The 25911-nt window shown below is 35.8% G+C and overlaps 1 protein-coding gene across 1 annotated transcript in view; it reads left to right on the top strand.

Moving 5' to 3' along the window:
* BTBD8 (BTB domain containing 8) overlaps positions 1-25911 on the top strand; it is a 107089-nt gene that overhangs the window by 71551 nt on the left and 9627 nt on the right. The window contains exons 8-13 of the mRNA XM_021690306.2: positions 5238-5326; positions 5792-5894; positions 18903-19085; positions 19768-19905; positions 20778-20907; positions 23335-23396. Of these exons, the coding sequence (XP_021545981.2) occupies positions 5238-5326; positions 5792-5894; positions 18903-19085; positions 19768-19905; positions 20778-20907; positions 23335-23396 (705 nt within the window). The remainder of the gene's footprint in view (positions 1-5237; positions 5327-5791; positions 5895-18902; positions 19086-19767; positions 19906-20777; positions 20908-23334; positions 23397-25911) is intronic.

Below are 25911 nucleotides of genomic sequence, written 5' to 3' on the forward strand. Positions count from 1 at the left end.
TGTCCTTCTGTGTCTCTAACTGCAGTCTTTAGCTTAAAATCTAATTTGTCTGATAAAAGAATTGCTATTCCAGCTTTCTTTTGAGGTCCGTTGTCATGGAAGATGGATCTCCATCCCTTCACTTTCAGTCTGGATGTATCTTTAGGTTCAAAATGAGTCTCTTGTAGACAGCATATGGGTGGGTCCTGTCTTTTTATACATTCTGCAACCCTGTGCCATTTTATGGGAGCATTTAGGCCATTCACGTTGAGAGTGATTATTGAAAGGTGTGAATTTATTGTCATCATATTGCCTGTGAAGTCTTTGTTTCTATAGATTGACTCTGTAAATTTCTGTTCTGTATCACTCTTGAGGTCTTTCTCCTTTTATAGAACTCCCCTTAATATTTCTTACAGGGCCGGGCGCCTGGGTGGCTCAGTCGTTAAGTGTCTGCCTTCGGCTCAGGTCATGATCCCGGGATCCTGGGATCGAGTCCCGCATCGGGCTCCCTGTTCCGCGGGAAGCCTGCCTCTCCCTCTCCCATTCACCCTGCTTGTATTCCCTCTCTCGCTGTGTTTCTCTCTGTCAAATAAATAAATAAAATCTTTAAAAAAAAAAAAAAATATTTCTTACAGGGCCGACTTAGTGGTCACATATCCTTTCAGTTTCTGCTGGTCTTGGAAGCTGTGCATCTCTCCATCCATTCTAAATGAAAGCCTTGCCAGATAAAGTATTCTTGGCTGCATGTTCTTCTCATTTAGTACCCTGAATATATCTTGCCAGCCCTTTCTGGCTTGCCAGGTCTCTGTGGATAGGTCTGACATTATTCTGATGTTCCTCCCTCTGTACGTAAGGAATCTCTTCCCCCTAACTGCCCGTAAGAGGGTTTCCTTGGTTTTAAGATTTGCGAGTTTTACTATTACATGCCAGGGCATTGGCCTGTTTTCCTTGATCTTGGGAGGGGTCCTCTCTGCCTCTAGGACACAAATGTTTGTTTCATTCCCCAGATTAGGGAAGTTCTCAGGTACAATTTGTGCAAATATATCTTCTAGTCCTCTCTCTCTCTCCACCCCCTCAGGGATCCCAATAATTCTGACATTGGAACGTTTCATGGTGTCACTTATTTCTCTAATTCTGTTTTCATGGATTTTTAGTTGTTTCTCCCAGGTCTCCTTTTTCCTTCTTTTCTATCAATTTGTCTTCTAGATCACTAATTCATTCTTCTGCCTCGTTTACCCTAGCTGTTAGAGTATCTAGATTAGATTGGATGTCATTGATAGCATTTTTAAGTTCTGCCAGTTCAGCTCTCATCTCTGCCCTTAGAGACTCTATATTGCCATTAATCGATTTCTCCATTCTATCTATCGTCTTTATAACTGTTACCCTGAAGTCCATTTCCGACATCTTGCTTGTATCTGTATCCATTTGTAAATCTGTGGCAGAAGTCAAGTCTCTGAGTCTTTCTTATTTTGGGGGTTCCTCCTCCTAGTCATTCTGTTGAGGGATGGTTGAGGGAATATACAGAGTCCAAATTATTGACCACAACCCAAGCAAGATGCACCTGTTTTATAGGGACCTTAGGGTTGTCAGCCTCTTGTTCTCCCAGCCTGTCTTCTAGGGGAGGAGCCTGTCGTGCTGTTACTCAGGCAACCCTGAGTTGCCTGGGCAGAGTTGCCCTGCCCCTTGTCGGGGGGGGGGTGGATGGGCTCAGTGAAAAACCAGTTTTTGGGGGGTTTTTTCTCTGGCGGCTTTCCCTGGTGGCTTTCTGCGTCTCTTCAGAGAGTCAGAGCAAAAGAGACCGTTTCCAACCCTCTGCCTCAGAACAGAGAGATCGCAGTCTGTTCTTTAGTGAGCTCTCCAGGCCACACTGTCTCTGTTTCTGTCTGTGCTGCTAAAAACTCCAGCGTCTTGGGTTGTGCACCCCTCAGCAGGGCTCCCAGTCCTTGCCTCCAAGTTGGGGCTTGGGGGCACGTCTCTGTCCTTTGTGCTTCTAAAACCACCGGCTGCCCCCAGTTCACACGCAAGCCCCGCCACTCCAGGTTTCAGTCCAGGGGGCTGCCCTAAAGTCCTTTACCCACCCCTACCGGTCTGCGAGTCTGTGCCCAGTCCCCAGCACAGGAGGCTGTCATGCACCAGTGGTGCAGGATCCCAGCAGCTCCCTCCCCCTTCTGTTAATCTTCCGATACCTGCCAGCGGAATCACGGCTTCCCGCTTCATACCTCGAAATCAACTGCCTGCGATATTCTGTTTGTAGAGATCCAGGTATATCTTCTCACATCTCAGGCTGATTTCGTGGGTGTTCAGAGTGGTCTGGTGGATACCCAGCTCAATTCCGGGACCGGTTGGAATAGGATCCCCTACTCCTCTGCCATCTTTTCCTCCCGTGGAGTATGTATAGTTATTGCAGCTTCTTGCATTTTACTTGCAGTAATTCACTTAATTTTAAAAACGCAAAGGGCATATTTGTTGACATTAAAACAAGAAAATGAAATTTTAAAAAGATTGTCAGTATACTTTGTTGAAAACTTATTTCATTTTATTGTGCTTCTTTTAATATCATCTGTATTATTGTGGTAACAGATATTTGAGACAATAATTTTTTATTTTATCACTTGATCTTTAAACTTTTTGCTTTACATAGTTTCTTGGCAGTGACTTAAATATAGTAAGCCTATTATAACATACTCCACAGTAATACAAATTTGGGTATAAGGTAATGGGTAACTGGCCCTGGAACTACTGACAAGCTTTAGTTATTTCATTAACTTCATGATTTTACATTTTACACAGTTAAAATTTTTAGACTTAATTTATAGAATTACAGTTAGCTTTACATTATATATTTTTTACCACCTCTTTTTTTTTTTTTAAGATTTATTTATTTACTTTAGAGAAAACGAGAGAGAGCACTCTCTGGTGTGAGAGTCGGGGGAGGGGCAGAGGAAGAGAATCTTCAAGGAGACTCCCCACTGAGTGCGGAGCCCCATTTGGGGCTCAGTCCCACAATCCATGAGATCATGACCTGAGCTGAAACCGAGTCAGACGCTTAACTGCCTGAGCCATCCAGGTGCCCCTTGCTACCTCTTTAAAAATATATTTTAGATAGTAATTTAAATATATGTCATCCCCAATTCTGCAAGCATATTTTGAAAATGACTAAAGGTCAGTCATCCTGTTATAAAATACTTGGAAATTAGCATTTTTATATAAGTAAAATTCTCAGATAGCTAAAGTTAACCTCTTAAGCCAGTGGTCAGTAAACTTTTTCTGTAAAAGGCCAGATAGCAAATATTGTAGGCTTTGTGGGCCATACGTTCTCTATTACAGCTACTCAGCTCTGCTGTTGTGGAGCAAAAGCAACTATAGACAATATGTAAATGAACCGCATAGTAGTGTTCAAATAAAACTTTATTCACAAAAAAAACAGTGGTGGGCTAGATTGGCCCACAAGTATAGTTTGCTAGTCTCTGCTTTAAGCAGTAAGTTACTTTGTATTTTTTTTTTTTTTAAGATTTTATTTATTTGAGAGAGAGAGAGAACAAGCAGTGGGGAGGGGCAGAGGCAGAGGGAGAAGCAGACTCTCTGCTGAGCAGGCAGCTCCACACGGGGCTTGATCCCAGGACTCTGGGATCATGACTTGAGCTGAAGACAGACACTTAATGAACTGAGCCACCCAGGCACCCCAAGTTACTTTGTATTTTAATATTATTTATGGAAATTTTTCTTAAGTTGTATATCAATTAATGGACATCACAATGTAAAGGGCTGCTTATTCCTAAATAAAATTAGATTGTTGGACTTTTTAACTCTTGTTTTAGTTCTACAATTTTTCAGACTCTGGGGGTTTTTATGTTTATACCAGTAATTTCTTCCCATGAGTTTGATGCTGTTATCTGAAGTGGTTCAGAAAACCAAATAATTTAACTTGGTAGAATTACCACTGTATAATCTATATAGTGACAGCCATTTCTGATTTTAGAATAACCTAGAGTACCTCCAGTTATCTCAAAGGGAAAAACCAAATTGTTAATTTGCAAAACAAAATATTTACATTCAATTTATTAAACATTAATATACTTCAGGAGAAGAGTATTAGAAACTCAAATTAATAGCACTTCATAATTTTGAAAGTTGGAAATCACTGACCTTATTAGAAAGACAGTGCTGAATCCAATTCTGAAGAAGCTTTTGCTCTTCTCTGAGAGCAGGGGATCTTCAGAAGGACACATTTAGGGACTATATACATAAATTGATCAGTGATCTTTATTAAGTGTATAAACCTCACATTACAATAAACGAATGTGTAAAAAGAGAAGTTGAACTCTATTCACCCTAATCGGCAATAGATGTGCTTAGGATATAATCCAAAACCTGAGAATAAATGATATGGGCAATATGTAGCACAGAGGCTTAACACCAAGAGCAGTGACTTGTTGTCACTATTTATATCTACATTTTATTTGTTTTAATTCTTTACTTCTGTATATGAGCTTTTAAAAATATGTTATATAATTATGATCTAATTCTATCATTTTGTCTGAGGTCAGTGTAGGACCTCCCATTGCACATGTACTTAGAGTTATATTTATACTTTAGGAAGCAGATTAGACCATATGGTTGCATTGCAATGTGATGTTCTAGAAATTATTATACCATTTTACTTTAAAAAATTAAGCCAAATGTAAGCAAAATAAGTCAGTCAGAGAAAGACAAATACCATATGATTTCACTCATGTAGAATTTAAGAAACAAAACAGATAGAATATAGGGGAAGAGAAGGAAAAATAAGACAAAAATAGAGAGGGAGACAAACCATAAGAGACTCTTAACTATAGGGAACAAACTGAGGGTTGCTGGAGGGGGGGCTGGTGGGGGGATGGGGTAACTGGGTGATGGCATTAAGGATGGCACGTGATGTAATGAGCACTGGGTGTTATATGCAACTGATGAATCACTAAATTCTACCTCTGAAACTAATAATACATTCTATGTTAATTAAATTGAATTTAAATAAATAAAATTAAGCTAAATGAAATTAGAATAAAACTTGTGTGCATTCTGACAGCTGAGAGAGCTCAAATTCTACTCTAGAAAACTAAAGGTTGTTAGTGATACTCAATTTTAATAGACCAGACTTTTGAATTACACACATTTATTCTGCAGTTTAGGTTTATAAATCAGATCATCTTTATGAACTAAATACTTTTAGCCTCTGTAAGTTGAAAAAGAATACATGTGGTGTTTTCTGTCAATTTTAGCCTATTCCCAGAAGGTTGGCATCTGTATTAGAGTGCCTGATTATTGCTCATACAGTTGGAGTGGACAGTCTTTTTGCTGACTGCATGAAGTAAGTGATCTGAAGTAGTATTGATACTATTAATGTAGGGATTTTGTTCTTCCATTCTTCTCATTTTCTGGAGAAATTTTGGAATTGGCCTATTGGGCACATTATGTATAGCTTAATGCTTAACTAGTTGTAACAATTGTGAGGAAAAGTATTGACTTAGATATTACTCAAGATGCTTGGGATCAATTTTATTTTAGCTGAACCATGATTATTTATGTTAAAATCTGTGCATATAACTCAGAGTGGATTTAAAATATGTGTTTACAGAAAAGGAAGGACAGTTAAGTCCATCAGAGAACTCACAAAATTAACTATAAAGGTCTTTAAAAAAATTGACTATAAAGGTTACTCATCACATATATATGTACAACTTATATCATTGGAAATAAAAGTATTATATGAGTATTATAATTAAAAATATTTTCATTTCTCTAACTTGGGATTCTTCGATTTTTTTTTTAACAGGTGGATTGTAAAGCATTTTGCAAGGTTTTGGTCTGAGAGAAGTTTTGCAAATGTACCTTCTGAGATTCAGAAAAGTTGTCTTAATATGTTGATTCAGTCTTTAGTAAGTATAATCTGAATACCCTTGTTTGCGTTTGTCATCAAAAAGTTTGTTTTATAGATACTTTCAGTGTTTTAAATATAAATGTAGAATTATAAAAGCAAGATGAGAGAACCAATTCCAGATAACCCAGAACCAGTTGAGAACCTGTCCTTAAGATTCTGTTCCCCTGTACCAGATTCATTAGTTAGGGTTCAGAGATGCAGAACCACTAGGAAGTATATTTTGGTTCATGAACAAAAGGAGAGGTGCCACAGATGGAGGTTGTGCTATAGTATCAACATGAATTTCCTTCCACTCACCAAAGTAGATTTGGATACAGTGCTGAAACTTCTCTATGGCAACATTTCCCAAGAGGACCAGCATTTACTTGGAAAAGAGTGCTGTGTTCTCAGTGAAGTAGACATTTGCTCTGGATATAGATTTGCCTTCCTTGCCCCCAGTGTTTCTGCTAAAACCACTATCCATGGACTTACAGATTGCCTTTTTCACAATCATGGTATTTCATACAGCATCACTTGTGACTAATGAACTCACTTCACAGTAAATCAAGTCTGGCAGTGAGCCCATGCTCATGATTTCACTGGTCTTTCCATGTTTTCTATCATCCTCAAACAGCAGGCTTGATAAATACCGGCTATGACCAAGTTACCAGTTACAGAAATGAGTGCTGTAGTAGTGATGATACAAATACCCATTTCCCTTTTTTACGTGAATATTTGTTTATATAAACCACTGTTTGTATATACTTTTTCCACTGTCTCATACCTCTACCATCTAAGGCATGTTAATAATAGTTAATTTTATATCTCCATATTAAAGTTACAGGATACCAAAGGAGAGTGTGAATCAGTCTGGAAAACAATAAATATCATCCAAAGACAAAAAAGGGACTTTGTATCCTCTTATTGGGAAAGGGTTAGCATGTTTATTGTATACAGGATAGTTATACCATGTTAGGCAAAAAGCATAACTTTGTTATTGTCTCCATTTGGGAATTAAATATTGTTTAAAGAGAAGTGTATGGGTGCCAAGTTGACAAAGGACAGGCTGCAGTAAGTTTTGTAACATTGTCAGCTTGGTTAGGATAAACTGTGTTTCCCAGAATTTCCCTCTTTGAGTGTTTCCAGTTGAAGTGGCCACAAGAGACAATTTGGGATGAGATTTGGAGGATAAAAGTGAAGCAGCAGCCTTTTTTTTTTTTTTTTTTTTTTTTTAACACCAGGACTATTGGGGCAGGCACTTTCTTTCATACATATTGCTTGTTTACTGGCTCACCTAGTTGGCATGGAGTAGCAGACGAGCTGCAACTGCTCCACCTTGCCCTTTGTCCTTTTTTGGCTGCTCTTACCCCTGTGCGAAGGATATGGTTAGCTCCATGATGAAGGGCACCAGCATCTCCTGAAGGATACCCATTTCATCCAGGTTGGAGGCAGTGAGAACTGAAATGAGTTCATCCTTGTGGGTTATAGTTTGTGCTCTTGGATGTCAGCTTGTTCTTGCTGTCCTGTACTTTATATCTGTCCTCCTTCTAAGCTGCCTTCCCTGTGGTCTTCAAACTACATCATCATATGCAAAGACCATTTAACCAGCTCCCACGATTACATATGGTCAAATCCCCGTAACAAATTCTTTTATATATATAATTACCTCCTAGTGGTTCTCTTTCTCTGATTGAACCCTGAATGATACATCAGACTGGGTGACGTGGAAGATACATCTAAACCTAACCGGGAAAATAAGTGTAGACCATCAGCTAGTGAGATACCATTGCAAAAAATAAATCTCAATCTATATTTATGCTAATGAAGGACTGTGTAGTTTTGTTGCTTAATATTTTGTATTAGTTTCTTTGGTTAGTGAATAGTTACTCCCTGTTCATGAAGGCAAACAAATGGCCCAGCTATAATTCAGTTTACTAGAAGTAGAAACATCATTTACTACTATTACTGTTATTATTATTGTTATTATTTAGTAGGTGTTTTTACATCTTTACAGTTCAAAAAATAATTTTCATTTTAAAAATTTTATATAAGACAGGTATCTCTATTTCACATATGAGAAAAGAGAATCAGAGAAGTAAGTGCTTTATTCAAGTTCACAATGTCTACAGTAAATGACAAAGCAGATCTTAAAACCAATTGCTGCCATTCTAAAGATAATGTGGTAGGTGCTCACTATGGGCAAAGATTTTTTTTTAAGAAGTGTGGACCTTGACTTCATCATTTCACAAATTGATGGAAGAAATGGCATTTAAATAACTAAGCAAAATACAAGTTAGACTATAATGAGTACTAACATTAAAGTTCCATGTCAAAACACAGCATCCATTCTTGATAAAAACCCTCAACAAAGTAGGGATATTTGGAACAAACCTCAACATCATAAAGGCCATATATTTGAAAGACCCACAGCTAATATTATCCTCAATGGGGAAAAACTGAGAGCCTTTCCCCTATGGTCAGAAACAAGACAAGGATGTCCACTCTCACCATTACTATTTAACGTAGTACTGGAAGTCTTAGCCTCAGCAGTCAGACAACAAAAAGAAATAAAAGGCATCCAAATCGGCAAGGAAGAAGTCGAACTTTGGCTACTTGCAGACAATGTGATACTCTATGTAGACAACCCAAAAGATTCCACCAAAAAATTGCTAGAAGTAATACATGAATTCAGCAAAGTCAGAGGATATAAAATAAATGTGCAGAAATCTGTTGCATTTCTGTACACCAATAACAAAGCAGCAGAAAAAGAAATCAGGGCATTGATCCCATTTGCAATTGCACCAAAAACAATAAGATAACCTAGGAATAAACCTAACCAAAGAGGTTAAAAGATCTTGTACTCTATAAACTATAGAACACTTATGAAAGAAATTGAAGAGGACACAAAGAAATCGAAAAACATTCCATGCTCATGGATTGGAAGAACAATCATTGTTAAAATGTCTATACTACCCAAAGCAATCTGCACATTTAATGCAATCCCTATCAAAATATCACCAGCATTTTTCACAGAGCTAGAACAAACAATCCTAAAATTTGTATGGAACCACAAAAGACCCTAAAAAGCCAAAGCAATCCTGAAAAGGAAAAACAAAACTAGAGGCATCACAATTCCAGATTTCAAGCTATATTACAAAGCTATCAGCATCAAGACAGTATGGTACTGGCACAAAAACAGACACAGATCAATGGAACACAATAGAGAACCCAGAAATGGACCCACAACTATATGGTCAACTAATATTCAACAAAGCAGGAAAGAATATCCAGTGGAAAAAAGAAAGTCTCTTCAACAAATGGTGTTGGGAAAACTGGACAGTGACATGCAGAAGAATGAAACTGGACTAGTTTTTTATATCATACACAAAAATAAATTCAAAATGGATGAAAGACCTAAATATGAGACAGGAAACCATCAAAATCCTAAGGGAGAACACAGGCAGCAACCTTTTTGACCTTGGTTGTAGCAACTTCTTACTAGACACATCTCTGGAGGCAAGGAAAACAAAAGTAAAAATGAACTACTGGGACTTCATCAAGATAAAAATCGGAGGTGGAGACTAACCATGAGAGACTATGGACTCTGAGAAACAAACTGAGGGTTCTAGAGGGGAGAGGGTGGGGGGATGGGTTAGCCTGGTGATGGGTATTAAAGAGGGCACGTACTGAATGGAGCACTGGGTGTTACACGCAAACAATGCATCATGGAACACTACATCAAAAACTAATGATGTCGGGGGCGCCTGGGTGGCTCAGTTGGTTAAGCGACTGCCTTCGGCTCAGGTCATGATCCTGGAGTCCCGGGATCGAGTCCCGCATCGGGCTCCCTGCTCGGCAGGGAGTCTGCTTCTCCCTTTGACCCTCCCCCCTCTCATGCTCTCTGTCTCTCATTCTCTCTGTCTCAAATAAATAAATAAAATCTTTAAAAAAAAAAAAAACTAATGATGTAATGTATGGGGATTAACATAACAAAATAAAATAAAATATAATTTAAAAAAAAGATAAAAAGCTTCTGCACAGCAAAGGAAATCATCAACAAAACTAAAAGGCAGCCTACGGAATGGAGAAGATATTTGTAAATGACATATCAGATAAAGGGTTAGTATCCAAAATCTATTGAGAACTTACCAAACTCAACACCCAAAAAACAAATAATCCAGTTAAGAAATGGACAGAAGACATGAATAGACACTTTCCCAAAGAAGACATACAGATGGCTAACAGACACATGAAAAGATGCTCAGCATCACTCATCATCAGGGAAATACAAATTCACAATGAGATACCACCTTGCACCTGCCAGAAATGCTAAAATTAACAACAAAAGAAACAACAGGTGTTGGCAAGGATGCGGAAAGAGGGGAACCCTCTTACACTGTTGGTGGGAATGCAAGCTGGTCAGCCACTCTGGAAAATAGCATGGAGGTTCCCCAAAAAGTTACAAATAGAACTACCCTATGACACAGCAATTGCACTACAAGATATTTACCCAAAGGATACGGAAATACAGATTCGAAGGGGCACATGCACCCCAATGTTTATGGCAGCATTATCAACAATAACCAAACTATGGAGAGAGCCCAAATGTCCATCGACTGATGAATGGTTAAAGATGATGTGGTGTATATATATATACACAATGGAATATTAGCCATCAGAAAGAATGAAAGCTTGCCATTTGCAATGGCATGGATGGAGCTAGAGTATTGTGCTAAGTGAAATTAGTTAGAGAAGGACAAATACCATAGGATTTCACTCATGTGGAATTTAAGAAACAAAACATGAACATATGAGAGGGGCAAGAACAAAAGAGAGGGAAACAAACCATAAGAGACTCTTAAAGACAGAGAACAAACTGAAGGTTGATGGAGGGACGAGGGTTGGGGATGGGCTAGATGGGTGATGGATATTAAGGAGGGCACTTGTTATGATGAGCACTGGGTGTTGTATGTAACTGATGAATCACTGAATTCTACTCAAACCAATATTGAACTGTATGTTAACTAAATAGAATTTAAATAAAAATTTGAAAAGAAGAAAAGTTCCATGCCAGTCTAATTTACCCTGGTAGCCCTAGCCTTAGAGTTGTGCCTGGCACATATTAGGCAACTCGGTATATATTGCCAAATAGGTAAATAAATGGATGAATAAATATAAGGTATAATTTAGGTATGTACTGGGATCACAGAGGTTAAAATGATTGATTAGAAGGATGAGGGCAGTAATTTGAGATGAAGCTAAAGTTGAGGATAATTTCAGAATAAAAGAAGTATGTTAGGATATTCCTGACAAACTTTTAAAATGTACCAGAGACCTGGAGACAGGCAATTCCAATATTCTGCTGTAACTGGAATGAGAAGAGATAAGTCTGGGGAGAGGCTAAGGCCAGATTGGGAGGGATCGTAACTGAGTGTCTTTTTAAGAAGTCTGATTTTTTTTTTTTTTTTACAAGTGGTAAGTATGTGAGTTTAACTGTAGAATAAGCCCTTCATACTATGCCTCTACCTACCTCTGTTACAATATTTTGATTTTATGACTCTAATCAGGTCCTTATAAGCCTTGTGAATGTTCTTTTTTTCCTTTCAAGACGGATGAAAAGATGAACATCAGAACAGCCAAACATCCAGTAGCCTTTGGTATCCTGGTGATTATAATGAAACTTTGAAATTAAGTCTTTCTTTGTGAATAGTCAAGCTTTAAGAAACATTAATATATTCTTCATATTTTATTATATAAATAAAATATACTTAGCTTTTGATTAAAAAATAGGATATTTTTAAACAGTGCTAGGAAAAACTGAACTGCATGCAAAAGAATGAAACTGGACCAGTTTCTAACACCATACACAAAAATAAACTCAAACTGAATTAAGGACCTAAATTTGGAACCTGAAACCATAAAAATCCTAGAAGAGAACATAGGCAGTTATATGTCTGACATAGTCGTGGCAACATTTTTCTAGGGCGCCTGGGTGCCTCAGTTGGTTAAGCGTCTGCCTTCAGCTTGGGTCATGATCCCAGGGTCCTGGGATAGGGTCCTGGGATTGAGTCCCGCATCAGGCTCCCTGCTCAGCAGGGAGACTGCTTCTCCCTCTGACCCTCCCCCCTCTCATGCTCTCTCTCTCTCTCTCTCTCTCTGTAATAAATAAATAAAATCTTTTAAAAAATAAACCAAAAAACCACATTTTTCTAGGTATGTCTCCTCTAGGGAGAGATTTCCCTGCAAGGAAAACAAAAGCAAAAATAAATCATTAGACCCATGAGAGACTATGGACTCTGAGAAACAAACTGAGGGTTCTATAGGGGAGGGGGGTGGGGTGATGGGTTATCCTGGTGATGGGTATTAAGGAGGGCACGTACTGAAAGGAGCACTGGGTGTTATACGCAAACAATGAATCATGGAACACTACATCAAAAACTAATGATGTAATGTATGGGGATTAACATAATAAAAAATAGATTGCCTTAAAAAAATAAATTATTAGGATTACATCAAAATAAAAAAGTTTTACACAGGAAAGCATCAACAAAACAAAAAGGCAACCTACCAAATGGGAAAAAATATTTGCAAATGGTATATCCAATAAGGGATTAATATCCAGAATATATGAAGATCTTATACAGCTCAACACCAAAAATCAAACAGTCCAATTAAAAAATGGGTAGAAGACCTGAATAGACATTTTTCCAAAGAAGATATACAGATGGCCAACAGACACATGTAAAGATGCTCAGCATCAGTAATCATCAGGGAAATGCAAATCAAAACCACAATGATAAATCATTTCACATCAGGCAGAATGACTAGTTATCAAAAAAATAAGAAATAACAAGTGTTGGCAAGGATATGGAGAAAAGGGAACCCTCATGTGCTATTGGGAATGCAAACTGGTGCAGCCACTGTGGAAAACAGTATGGAGGTTCCTCAAAAAATTAAAAATAGAAATACTGTATGGCCCAGTAATTGCACTACTGGATATTTATCCAAAGAAAATGAACACTAATTCAAAAAGATAATTGTACCTCTCTATTCATTGCTACATTATTTACAATAGCCAAGATATGGAAGCAACCTAAATGTCCACTAATAGATAGATAAAAAAGATGTACACACACATACACACAGGAATATTACACATCCATAAAAAGGATGAGATATTACCATTTGTGACAACGTGAAAGGACCTAGAGGGTATCATGCTGAGTGAAATAAGACTGAGAAAACAAACACCATATAGTTTCACTTATATTTGGAATCTTAAAAAAAAAAAATGAATAAACAAAAAGCAGAATCAGACCTATAAATACAGAATAAATTGGGGTTGCAAGAAAGAAGGGGTGGGAGGATGGGCAAAATGGGTGAAAGGGACTAGTAGATAGAAGCTTCCGGTTATGGAGTTGAGTAAGTCACAAGAATAAAGGCACAGCGTAGGGAGTATAGTCAGTGGTACTGTAATAGTGTTGTCTGGTGACAGACGGGAGCTACACTTGTGAGCACAGCATAATGTATAGAGAGGTTGAATCACTATGTCGTACACCTAAAACTAATGTAACATTGTGTGTCAACTATACTAAAAAAAATTAATAGAATATTTTTAATTTTTTCAAATTAAAATTTAAGTTATCCAAAAAGTGAAAGAGCAGACAATCTTCTCAGTCTTTTGTTCTAATTCAGTTCAGCTGCATGTGCCATGTTGGGTGCTCTACTCCGTTAGTGACCTCCATTAGTGACATGCCCAACACTGTCATATACCAACAGAGATAAGAAAATGCTGCATTGAACTATATTTGAAGGGTTTCACTTGTTTTTTATTAATGTGAGGGCAGTTCAGTAAGATGTGACTGCTCCCTCCTACCATGTACAACCATTGCTTTTGGGAAGAAGAGAAAGCAGGGGGGAGGCATGAGTATAAGAGAGAAAGGTGTTAGAAAATTTATGATTTTATAATGTGTAATTACTTGAACTATTTCAAAACATGATTAGATTTTTCTGTGTCAGAATATTTTGTTTAAGCTCTTTAAAAAAGCAAATTGTGAAGAGTTTTTAAATTTAGGAAAGTTAAAACAAAAGTAGGTATGGGCATGGTCTCTAGCGTAAAACAAAATGGTATATATTATGCTATTAGTCCTAAGGCCAAAGGATAGCTTAAGACCTATTTGATTAACACAATATCGTAAGGATTAGGAAATAATATGAGTCATAGTGTTTGTTCAATAGATGGTATTAAGACAACCAGGAAGCTAGGCTGGAAAAATTTTAAGTTGAATCTGTAACTCACATCCTGGTATGCCAGGGATATATTCCAAATAGATCAAAGGTTTTGTTTTTTTGTGTTTTTTTCTTAAGGATTTTATTTATTTATTTGACAGGAGAGAGACACAACGAGAGAGGGAATACAAGCAGGGGGAGTGGGAGAGGGAGAAGCAGGCTTCCCACTGAGCAGGGAGCCCGATGCAGGGCTTGATCCCAGGACGCCGGGATCATGACCTGAGCCGAAGGCAGACACTTAACGACTGAGCCACCCAGGCGCCCCTAGATCAAAGGTTTTAATGTGAAAAAAAAAAGCCATTAAAATACTACAATAAATCCTAGGAGAATTATAACCTTGGCAGGGGAGTGAATATATAAAATTCAGAAGCCTTAAAAAATTCTGATTACATAAAAATGCAAAGTTTCTGTGTAGTAAAAATGACCATAAGTAAAGACAAATGACAGTTCATATCATACTTTTGATTCTAATTTTCCTAATATAGATAGGATTTCTACAAGTTGATTTTTAAAAATAGGACAAAATTAGGTCACAAAGAAGATACAAACACCTCTTAATTTGAATAAATCAACTTCATTTAAGAGAAATGGACATGGAAATTACAGTATCAAACCATTTTTATCTTGGGGCGCTTGGGTGGCTCAGTCGTTAAGCGTCTGCCTTCGGCTCAGGTCATGGTCCCAGGGTCCTGGGATAGAGCCCCACGTTGGGCTCCCTGCTCAGCGGGAAGCCTGCTTCTTCCTCTCCCACTCTCCCTGCTTGTGCTCTCTCTCTCGCTGTCTCTCTCTCTCTCTGTCAAAATACATAAATAAAATCTTTAAAAAAAAATTTTTTTTATCTTTTAGAATGAAAAGAATTAGCACAACTTTTGCTTTGTTTTCAACCTTTTTTGACTGTGACTGAGAGTAAGAATTTCTTTTTACACTGTAACCCAGTACACTCACACATATAAAACCAAAACAACTTTCACAAAAGAGTACTTACCATTATTACATGATGTACTGATATTTCCTATTTTTCTCTTTTCTCTCTGTTTTGTTTTCTGATGCTGATCGTAAGCCACTAAAAATATTTCTCCAGGTTGCTAGGAGAGAAATCTACAGTTTGGAAAACAGTCCTCCATTGAATATATATTGGCAATGTTTAGGATACTTCTGGTGCCCCACCTCATATCCTCTTGGCCAATGTGTGAACTCCAGCCATTGCTGCAGGATCCAGCTGCATATGTGTGCAATCCAACAGCAATTTCCCTCAGCCACATCAAACATATTTCTCACTTTCTGTCCTAAGTCTTCACTATCACTCTATACAAGGTTCCTACAATTCAGTAATTCTGACACCTAGGCAAACCTGGGAGTAGAAGGAAGTTAACATCCCAGGGGATAAGCCTTGATTAATGGGAGATGGGAGCCAGTGGTTAAATGTTTCCCTGTTTTGTCCCTAGGGCAGAATAAATCAAAGTGCATTCTCTGTGGCTTTTCAAAGGGTCCCTGGCAAGATTGAGCCCCAGTTGCCTCTAATAGTGAATGCTATATCAGTGCTTGTCAAACTTTAATATATACACAAAACACTTCAAGATCTTGGTTACATGTAGATTCTAATTCAGTAAGTCAGAGGTGGAGCCTGAGATTCTATGTTTCTAACAAGCTCCGGGTGATGCAGATTGTGTGGCTCATAGTAGTAAGGAGCTAGATGAGCACTGGGTGTTATAGGTAACTAATGAATCATTGAACACTACATCAAAAACTAATTCTACTCCTGAAAGTAATATTACACTATATGTTAATTAACTAGAATTTAAATAAAAACTTGAAACAAACAAAAAAAAACTAATGATGTATTATACAGTGGCTAACTGAACATAATTAAAAAAAAAGAAAATGTGATACTTAGGTATTGGTAAAATTATATATCTGTAAAAAATAAAATGACCAAATATGAAAAAATATAAATAAATAAAACCTAACCCACAGTAAGAAAGATATTTTACATTGTGATCTGATACACACATACACATTGTGTGTCTATCAGTTTGAAATAAAAGTTTTATGGAATAAACCTTAAAAAAAAAAAGAAAGAAAACATACCCTTCCATTGGCTTTCCCTCCTTCCCTGTTTCACTTCCCTAATGCCCTCAGATTCTCTTGGGATCACTTCCCAAAATAAATAATCTGCATACAAGCCTGTTTCTCAGGCTTGGGGTTTAGGCAGAACCCAAGCTAAGACAGGTAGTAATGACCCAGCAATTCTGTTTCTAGGAATTTATTCTATAGAAATGTTCCCATATGTATGAAATAATTTTATTTACATGATCTTTCTAATGAAAGATTGTTACAACATTGTAACAGCAAAAAATCAGAAACAATGTAAATATAAGTGGAGAGTTGGTTGAATGATTTATCCATATTGTGGGCTATTATGTAGCTGTTAAAACAATAACAAGGCTCTTTATATTCAGATAAGAAAAGTATTTAAGTTGTACTCTAAGTATAAAGGTCGAGTATAGAGTATCATTCATATTAATTCCTCCATTTGAGTAAAATAAAGGCAATGTTACATATATTTCTTGTGTGTGTATGTATGAAATAACTCTGGAAAGATACAGAAAATAAATAATATTGATTGGGAGGAGGGGAAAATGGGTGGCTTAGTACTACCCTTTATATATTGTTGAAGTTTGGAGCATATGTTATGTTAACTGTTGGATTAAAATTTTATGTGTTTGGTCTAGAAATGTATTACATTTTCTTCCTCCTTTGAACCTCAACCTTCTTTGAACTCTAACATTTAATGTTATGTCTTCAGATCAGTATTGGAATAAGATCACATACCACCTTTGTTATCATTTATGTCCAAATTTAGTTTTCCAACAGATTCCAACATAAATTACTACTATACTTTATATCTGTATTTTTTTTTAAATTGTCATAGCACATAACATTGTGTGTAGTCAGCACTTTGTAGATACCTGCCAAGTTTATTTGAATAACCTACATTTGGCTTCACCACCAGAACAGTCCCTATAGTAGAGCAAATTGAGCTTATTGCCTAAAAGCACAGTTACTCAGGATGTCACCAGAGAAGGAAAGGGTTTTGGTACCAAAAAAAAAATAAAACATAAAAGGAATTATAGCAATGTACGATATTTTTACTCTAATAAAGTAAGGGAACTATATAATACATTTTAAAAGAATTCTTGGTAAGTGGGTAAAATGTTAAAAGTTTTGTTGTTCAAGGATTAAACTTAATTCAGCTTAGGAATTCACATATAGACTCTCACCCTCTGATGATGCTAAGAAATGAACAAATATTTGAGGGTCTACTATGACCCAATTCTGTACTAGGCCCTGGGGATATAGTGGTGAGCCAAAACAGACATGGTTTCACGCTCAGTAAACATAAAGCCTAGTGAGAGAGACAAATATTAATCAAGTAGTTGTGTTCATGATCGAATAATTACAAATGAATCAAGTACTCTAAAGAAAAGGGACAGGTTCTCTGATGGCACGTATAAAAGGGATCTGATGTAGGGCTAGAGATCAGGGAAGATAGAGTTTGAGTTGAGATCTGAAACATACAAAGGGTGTGCAAAGTTTACATCATGCAGCCTATGTTAAGGATTTCAGTCTGTCACTTCCAGATTTATCAGTTATCTATTGCTCTTTAACAGACTATCCCAAAACTAAGTGACTTAAAACTACAGTTTATTATTTCTCATAATTTTGTGGGTTGACCGAGTTATTCTTCTACTGATTCTTCTTGAGTTCTGTCCTGCAGCTGCTTTCAGCTGGTGGCTAAGTTGGAGCTTGGGTTCCCACTCTATGTGCTCTTTCTTACCCAGCTCCTTCATGGCTTTGTGGTCCCAGAATTGCAAAAGCATAAAGACAGAAGCTGCAGGGCTTCTTGAGACCTTGGCTCTGGAACTTGCACAGTACCACTATTTCTGTAAGCAAGTGAAAAGGCCAATTTAGATTCAAGGGATGAGTAAATAAATTCCAACTCTCAATGGATGGAGCTACAAAGAATTTGTGGCCATGTTTTTCAATCTGCTACTATCTATTGGATAACTATTTACTCATTAAACAGTTATTTACTAAGTATTGTTTCAAGAACTAGAAATCAAATATGAATAAGATAAAGTAATGTATACGTTGCCATTTTTTCCTTTCCCTTGCAGCAGTATTTGTAAATTGTCATTCTGCCTTCCATAGAGATCAGTATTCATGAATATTTTTTTCCTGTGGTATAAAAATGAATCATCATTAAATGAATAAAATATAAAGAGTCTTACCTAATTAGAGAGGAGGAAGAAAATCATTGGAGAATATAAGTAATTTTTAACCTTTCTAAATTTGTAATAAAGTACATGTATTTTATAGTCAGAAAAGAATTAAGGTTATGTCAGTGTAGCCATATAGTTATGAATGATATCTATAAGCACAAAAACTAATTCAGTAGTGAAAATCTCAGAGAGGTCAAGTTTTTCTTTGTAGTTATATTATACCTCTGTTCTCAGGTTTTTTAGAGGTGGTTTGTTCCCAGCTCAAATTTTGGCCTTTTGGATAATTCTGAATGAACAAATAAATATTATAAGTAAGGACAAAGACATTAGCTACCTGGAATTTGGGGGGGTTTTTTGCAGGAAACATCATAAGAAAACAAAAGTATTTTATTTGCTTAGAAAGTTATATATGAATAGTAATTAACTTTTTTTTCCAATTTTTTTGAAATTATAAGAATGATAAGAATGCTGCTTTTCTTCTGATGGAAAGTGACAGGCTAATCATCAGCTTACCCAGAGTGAAGTGGACAGAAGTAGCACTGACTATGGCATCTCAGCTGCAAGAAGAATGTATTGCATTTATTATAGAAAACTTCTCCAAGATCATTCAAAGTGAAAATTTTGCTCTTCTCTTACAGGTACTATGTCTAAAATTATATCCTATATTTAGCCCCATCTTTGTATTCTGGTTACCATTATGTAAGAGTTTTCAAACGCAGGTTGCCTTTGATTAAATTAGTGTGACTTAAATAAATTCCATAGCAGATGGCACGCTTGCATAGGATTTAGAGCAGTGATGGACAGGATTTTTGGCTCACAAGATAATGAAGGCAGGAGGGGGCAGGTATGAATGCACTGGCAAGGCATAATGTAACTCTGGCCAACAGTAGCTCTCAGTCAGCATAAGCCATATTTTAGAAACCAGTCATAAAGATACTGTTCTGTCAGTAATACAGTTATGGTCCATGCAAAATTCTCGGTCTTATTGGGGATCCACTTGTTGTAAATTTAGTTATTGAATAAAGAACTTTGATTATTTATTTCTAGTTCCATTTTTAGGACTATTTTGCCTCGTAGGAACAGTGTGTGTGTGTGTGTGTGGTGTGCAGATATTTTTTTAAAGGAAAGGGATTTTTATAATAATGGTTATTACTGTAACTATGTAATTATAATAATTATTATATTATTAACAGAGGATAAGATTTCTGGTTGACTTCATATGGCAAGTTATGATAAATGGTCTGTTGTTAAGCCAGACTTTCACATTTCTTACACATTTTACATGCATTCCTATTAAATATAAATGTCTCTGTTTTGTAGTCACAAGCAATGAGCAGCACAGCTGATCTATTGGACAAAATTTTAAAAGCAATTGAAGAAAACATTACCACTGAGAATAGTTGCTCTCTTCTTATGGCTCTGGACACATTACTGAACTCTGACAGTACAAAGGAAATGGTATTGAAAGTGATGAAATTTATTTAAATGATATAATATTTGAATTGTTTTAAGATTTTAAAATATATGCACATTTTAAATGTTGCATGGTTCATTGAAACTAGGTGATGGGGGGTTGGTTATAGTCCCTACCCTTGTGTTTGTTTGGAATTTTTCATAAAATAAGAATTTTTTTATTTACCTCTAAACACATACTGCAAAAGTTCAGAATTTGGCAGTTTGACTCACTAATTCTGAACATAGTTTGGAACTTAACAATATTAATTGGTACAGTGTAACTCTAGTATTTCTCCCCTGTCACTGTATTAAATGTCCTACATATAAAACTTACAGAACATTTTAAATTTTTTAGAATTTTTAATAATCTATTTTTATTTTTATAATATATTCTTAATTCCTTTTTGTCTTCAGAAAAAAATCATATTTAAAATTGGATTGACTAGGAAAAAGCAAAATTAAGATATTATTTTTAAATGCACTTAATGTTAGTAAGCTTATTGCAAATTATTGGCATTTTGTATTTGTTCAACAAGAAAGATAAAAAATTTCATCATAATATTACTGTTACATAGAGTATTTGACCTTGTAATGTCATAGTTGATTTGAAAAGGCTGTAGAAGGTATTCATGTAAAGGCCACTGGTGATTTAAAATAATGTTTGGTTAAAAGGATAAGGTTTAGCTTCATGTTCACTATAAAATTCTGTTTTTGAAGAGTAAGCCTTCATAAATAACATGTACCTGACGATTTAAAAAATCTAAGTGATGACATCATTGATCTAGCTTAGGAGTAAGTAGATTCCGAAAGGAATAATGACTGGTTGCTATGACAATGTGGCTCTCACCAGCTGCTGATTTGTTGCTTGAACACAGGGTTTTACGTGCAAGATCCAGGCTCTGCGTGATAAGCTGTGGATCTTCCTGGTTCAGTCTTTCTATGCTGTTCGTCACACAGAAAGCTGGAAGCTGATGAACACAGATGATCAACAGAAAATCCAAGCAGGTATGTTAGCCTTGAGATTTTTTATTCTTATTTTACGATCTCTGTGACAAGAGATATTTTGAGGGGATGCTAATAAGTGGTAGGATTGATATTGTTTGCTTCTGTTCAATAATAGCTTGCTAATTGAAACTAGTGATAGTATGTTTAGGCAGTTTTAATAAATCATGCTTTGCTGTTCTTGGAAAATGATTCATTTCCTTTATATATGTATTTATCAGTTTTTAATCCTACTCTATATTAGCAGCAATGTTCCAGCTAAATTTGCTTAAAAGCGCTCTTATAAAGAGATTGGAAGTATAGGAAAATGTAATCCGTGTAGAACATATTACCAAACATACTTTCTCTTCCTTTTTAAATATGTTTTGCCGTAAAGCTTTTCCATCTTTTGCATAATATATCATTTCTTGTGGTTTTGTCTAAACTAGATGGCTTTATTTCACAATTGATTGGTTCAGTGATACGGTGTGTGCTATTGCGGAGTGTCCCTCAGGAGCCTCACAGTAGTCTCTGACATTTAATAGGTACCATTTGAAACGTTAGCATTAAACAGAAGATATATAATGCTCAGAATGTATGTTTGTTTCAAAAATATTAAGATAAAAATTTTGAGGGTGTGGAACTAAAAATGGCTTCATGACTATTTTTGGGTTAAAGCAGGTGCCTTAGAAAAAATATTTGCAGATTCAGCAAGTATACTTTTAAAAACATTTTAAGAGACTATATTTTAGGAAGCGAACGTTTTTGTACTATAAAACATGAAAGCCCATATGTGATATATTCTTGATAGTACATAGATATGTTAAATTCTTTAATGGGATAGTCAGAATATGATTTGCTCTGTCTTGCATTATGAGCATAACATGATAGTGTAGCTAGATGTGAACTGAAGAGCACTTTTCACAGAAATTCCAACAAAATCATGAAAGAACAAAATCATGAAACAATGAAAATCGCAAGGTCTTCAGGAATTTGAGATTTTTTTCCTTATGACTATTTCTATACTGATTTTTAGATGACAGTTTTTACTACAAAAATCTATTCAGTGTGAAGAAATAAGATCGGCATTGCATGAGGTGTCATTCAGCTCTCTTCTGATTGGTAGTAAACTTTGTTTTTCTTCATTTTAGAGGATTTCATAGTTAAGTTGTGCCTTAAACAACGTTCTTTATCTTAATTCTATAAAGTGCTAATTAAAAATACATACAAATATATATGTATACATATGTAAAATAAAATGTTATTGGTAATTGTACTAATTGTCAAAAAGAACTTTTCAATCTATCCTATCAGTGTAATAATATTTTTTTTAATCTTCAGTATGTTGAATTATAATGAGTCCTGACTTACAGATAGTTACTGCATTGGGAAACCCCAGATAAAGGAATGATTCTAGATTGTCTTTGTTATAGCATTTCTTATATTCTAATTGAGTTACTGACCTTTGGGAGAAATCTTATATTAATTTTTTTTTTGTATAGGATAGTGCAAAGTCATTTGCTTACTATAAATCAGTCCTTATAATACCATTTCTAGGATCCTGCTTTGTCTTATAGCACAGATCCTGTAGAAAACAAGTAGTAGAAGATGCAATGGGAATGTTACATATAATTTAATATATTTTTCACCAGCTGTTTTAATAAATAACAAATGATTTTGGAGATGATATTTCTTCAAACTATGTTTTAAATAGTTTGAAATATAACTTTCAAAAGAAATAAATACATTAGCTGAACTATATTTATAGCTCTCATCCCATTATCTCTATATATTTTCCTGACGTCATTCAAATTCTTATTTGAAGAATATAAAAACATGAGTTCCCCAATAATTCCCATTTAAACCTAATCTAGAAAGTGAATTTTTATTAATTCTAAAAAGAATGATATAGGTTTGAAGATTGTTTCTTGTTTTATTTTCAATAGGACCTTATTTTTTTCTCTTCTCTTTCCTTCTTCCTCATGATATCTCTGCAAAACCAGGAAATATTTGTAGTTAATTTCAACAGAGTATTTTTACATTTTTTAGGATAGACACTTTCTCATATTTAATGGTTTATAAAATATTACATTTGCCACAATCCATAATTTTTTGAAATTTGGAAAACTAAATGAAACCAGTTATCTCTAAAACTTTACAGCTTGAGAAAATTCTCGTTTTTTGTAAATGTATGAATCCTCTCATGAGATTTTACATTTATTATTAATTTTAATAATATAAAATCCATAGAGACCAGAAAATAAGATTGAAAATGGGGTTCTTCAAAAAAGAAGTTCTAAAATATAATATGGAATTATTTGTGTGTACTAGATTGCTTTGAGCCTTTTTTAAGTTACTTCCATTAAAACATGACCTTTTTCATACGGTTTTCCCTCTACTTTTATGGAAATGTTAGTGTTTCCTATAAAAATAAATTGTTTCTTTCTACAGCTGCATTTGACAAAGGTGATGATCGAAGACTTGGCAAAAAGCCTGTATTCAGTAGTTCTCAGGTAAACTTTTAAAATTTTACAGGTCCAAATGAAAAAAGAAGCTAAATAATTTAAATGTCATTATTTTATATTTCAGTGATTGTTTAAATGTATTCTTTCATTAAGTAAAGCTGTTTCTTTTTTTTTTTTTTAAGATTTTTTTTTATTTATTTATTCATGAGAGACAGAGAGAGAGAGAGAGAGAGAGAAGCAGGCTCCCAAGGAGCAGGGAGCCCGATGCGGGACTCGATCCCAGGACCCTGGGATCACGACCTGAGCCGAAGGCAGACGCTTAACCATCTGAGCCACCCAGGCGCCCAAGTAAAGCTGTTTCTTAATGAAAATAATTTTGAGTCTTTAATCAAGCAAATATTCTATAAATTTTTAAATTATGTGGATTTTTAATATCCAGCTGGCATAGGAAGTGAGATATTCTACCTTTTTTATTTCCTTGAAAACCTTTTTGGCAACTAACATACTGGAGCTATTCCAACAGATGAGAAGTTGTCTAAAATTCTAGACCTAATTCAATGTCTAATTTTCTAATTAACCTACTTCTTAAAGAAGATTTTAGTTGGCCCAGTTTTCTCTATACTAAGATTTTAATTCACACAGTACATTTTTGGTGTGAAAAAGGCAATCAGTACCAAGAGTATAGTTAGTTGTGTTTTACTTTAAAAGTTACTTGCTGTATTTATATGAGGTATCTAAAGTAGTCAAACTCTCAGAAAAACAAGAAGGAGAATAGCAGTTGCCAGGGGCTGGAGGTATAGGAAAAGGGCAATTTATCAGTGGGTATAGAATTTCAGTTTTACAAGATGAGAAAGTTCTAGAGATTTGTTGCCCAAGGTCTATATAGTTAACATTACTGGACTTCCCACTTAAAAATGGTTAAGATGGTAAATTTTGTCTTTTTTTTTTTTATCCCTTCCCACACACAAATGAGTTGGTATATTTATTATAATGTGAAACATTTTTCTTCCCCTAAGCATGGAACGCTGCTAGACTCCCCCTTGACCATTCTTAGTTATACTGTACAGTTCCACAGAACATACTCTAAGAAGTGGTAACTTAAGATATTTTTCTCTATGTTCCCTGTTATCCCCAGTGTTTTTTTAGGGCCCCCAAGAATTACCCGATCTGCCTTTCTTTCTGCTGTTCTACTCACTGTTATCAACCAGGCTTTTCTTCTTTCCTTGCCTTACAGTGAAAGAGAACAGACTCTCATTGCTCTTCCTTACCTTCCTGGCATTCAGGTTGCCTGAAGGTTTATGCTGTTAACCACAGTGGGAAGAAAACCGGGTAATATGTTTCCCTCAGAAGGGCAGTATACTGAAATGGGTGCTGGACATCGTATAATAAGAATTAAAACCTTGACTTCACTTTTTTTTTTTTTTTTTTTTTAAATCCTTACCTAGAATTTTATTGGTTTTGTGAGGGAGTGAAATGGAAAATGTGTGGCCTCCATGAGGTCAAAAGGCTGAGTGCAGGGTACAGGTTTCCTGGGGCCTCTCAGCGTCATTTTTTATCTGCGTAAGGTGTTTTTGCCTACCCCTACATAGGGGCGGGAAGGTGTGTGTGGGAGTGTGGGAGGGAAGGCTGGGTGGAGGAAGAAGCCTCTCCAGCCAAGCGCAAGGGATGCAACGCTGCCACCTGGCACAGTTGCCAGGACAGTGTGGCCTTGACTTCACGTTTGTTATCTCGGCCATAGGTGAGCTTGCTTGTCTGTACAATGGACTAATAAAACCTAGCAGAATTATTGTGAAAATTAAGTGAAATAATTAATGTGCAATTATTTGGTATGTAGTAAGTGCTCAGTAAGAACGGAATGAATAAATGTGTTTTACAAGAAGAGATGAGATCTGAAAGTGGGAGAAGGTTAATGAGGTAAGACAGATTTAAGAAGAGTGCTGGTACCAGAATACTTAAGGTAATGATGTCTGGGACTTGTTTCAAAATAAAATGGTAGTTATATATGAAACAAAACTGGCCAGGAGCTGATCACTGTTAAAGCTGGATAATAGGTACATGGGGGTTCATTATACTATTCTATCTTCTTTTGATTATGTGTAAATTTTACTACAATAAAAAGTTAAACAAACAAACAAAAAAAGGAATAGTACTGGAACCAAAAGGGTGTCTAAGGGGAATTCTCTTGAGAGTTGCCCTCTTTTTCTCATTTTTCTCAATAGCATGTGGTCTCATATTTGTCAGTAGCATGCATCTTCCCACCTGGCCATTTGTACGTAAGAAATACATATAAACTTTGCAGATATAAGTTAGAGAATGCCTAGATATGTGTATACATTGAATCCTCATCATGCTATACTATGTTAATATAAAGTTTCTAAAGGAGTATGGTTACCCTATATACTGCATAGATCTCACCCATAGCATGATGCTAAATTTAAAATAGACAGATTCAAGGATACAGTAAATTAAGTAGATCAATTTTAAGGGTGAGAAGAAGTCTAAAATCAGAAGTCTACCTGATTTTAGGTATTAAAAATAGAGAAAGGTTATTTTTTGAGCTAAG

Source organism: Neomonachus schauinslandi, chromosome 4 (assembly GCF_002201575.2).
Source record: "Neomonachus schauinslandi chromosome 4, ASM220157v2, whole genome shotgun sequence".
NCBI classification, from domain to species: domain Eukaryota; kingdom Metazoa; phylum Chordata; class Mammalia; order Carnivora; family Phocidae; genus Neomonachus; species Neomonachus schauinslandi.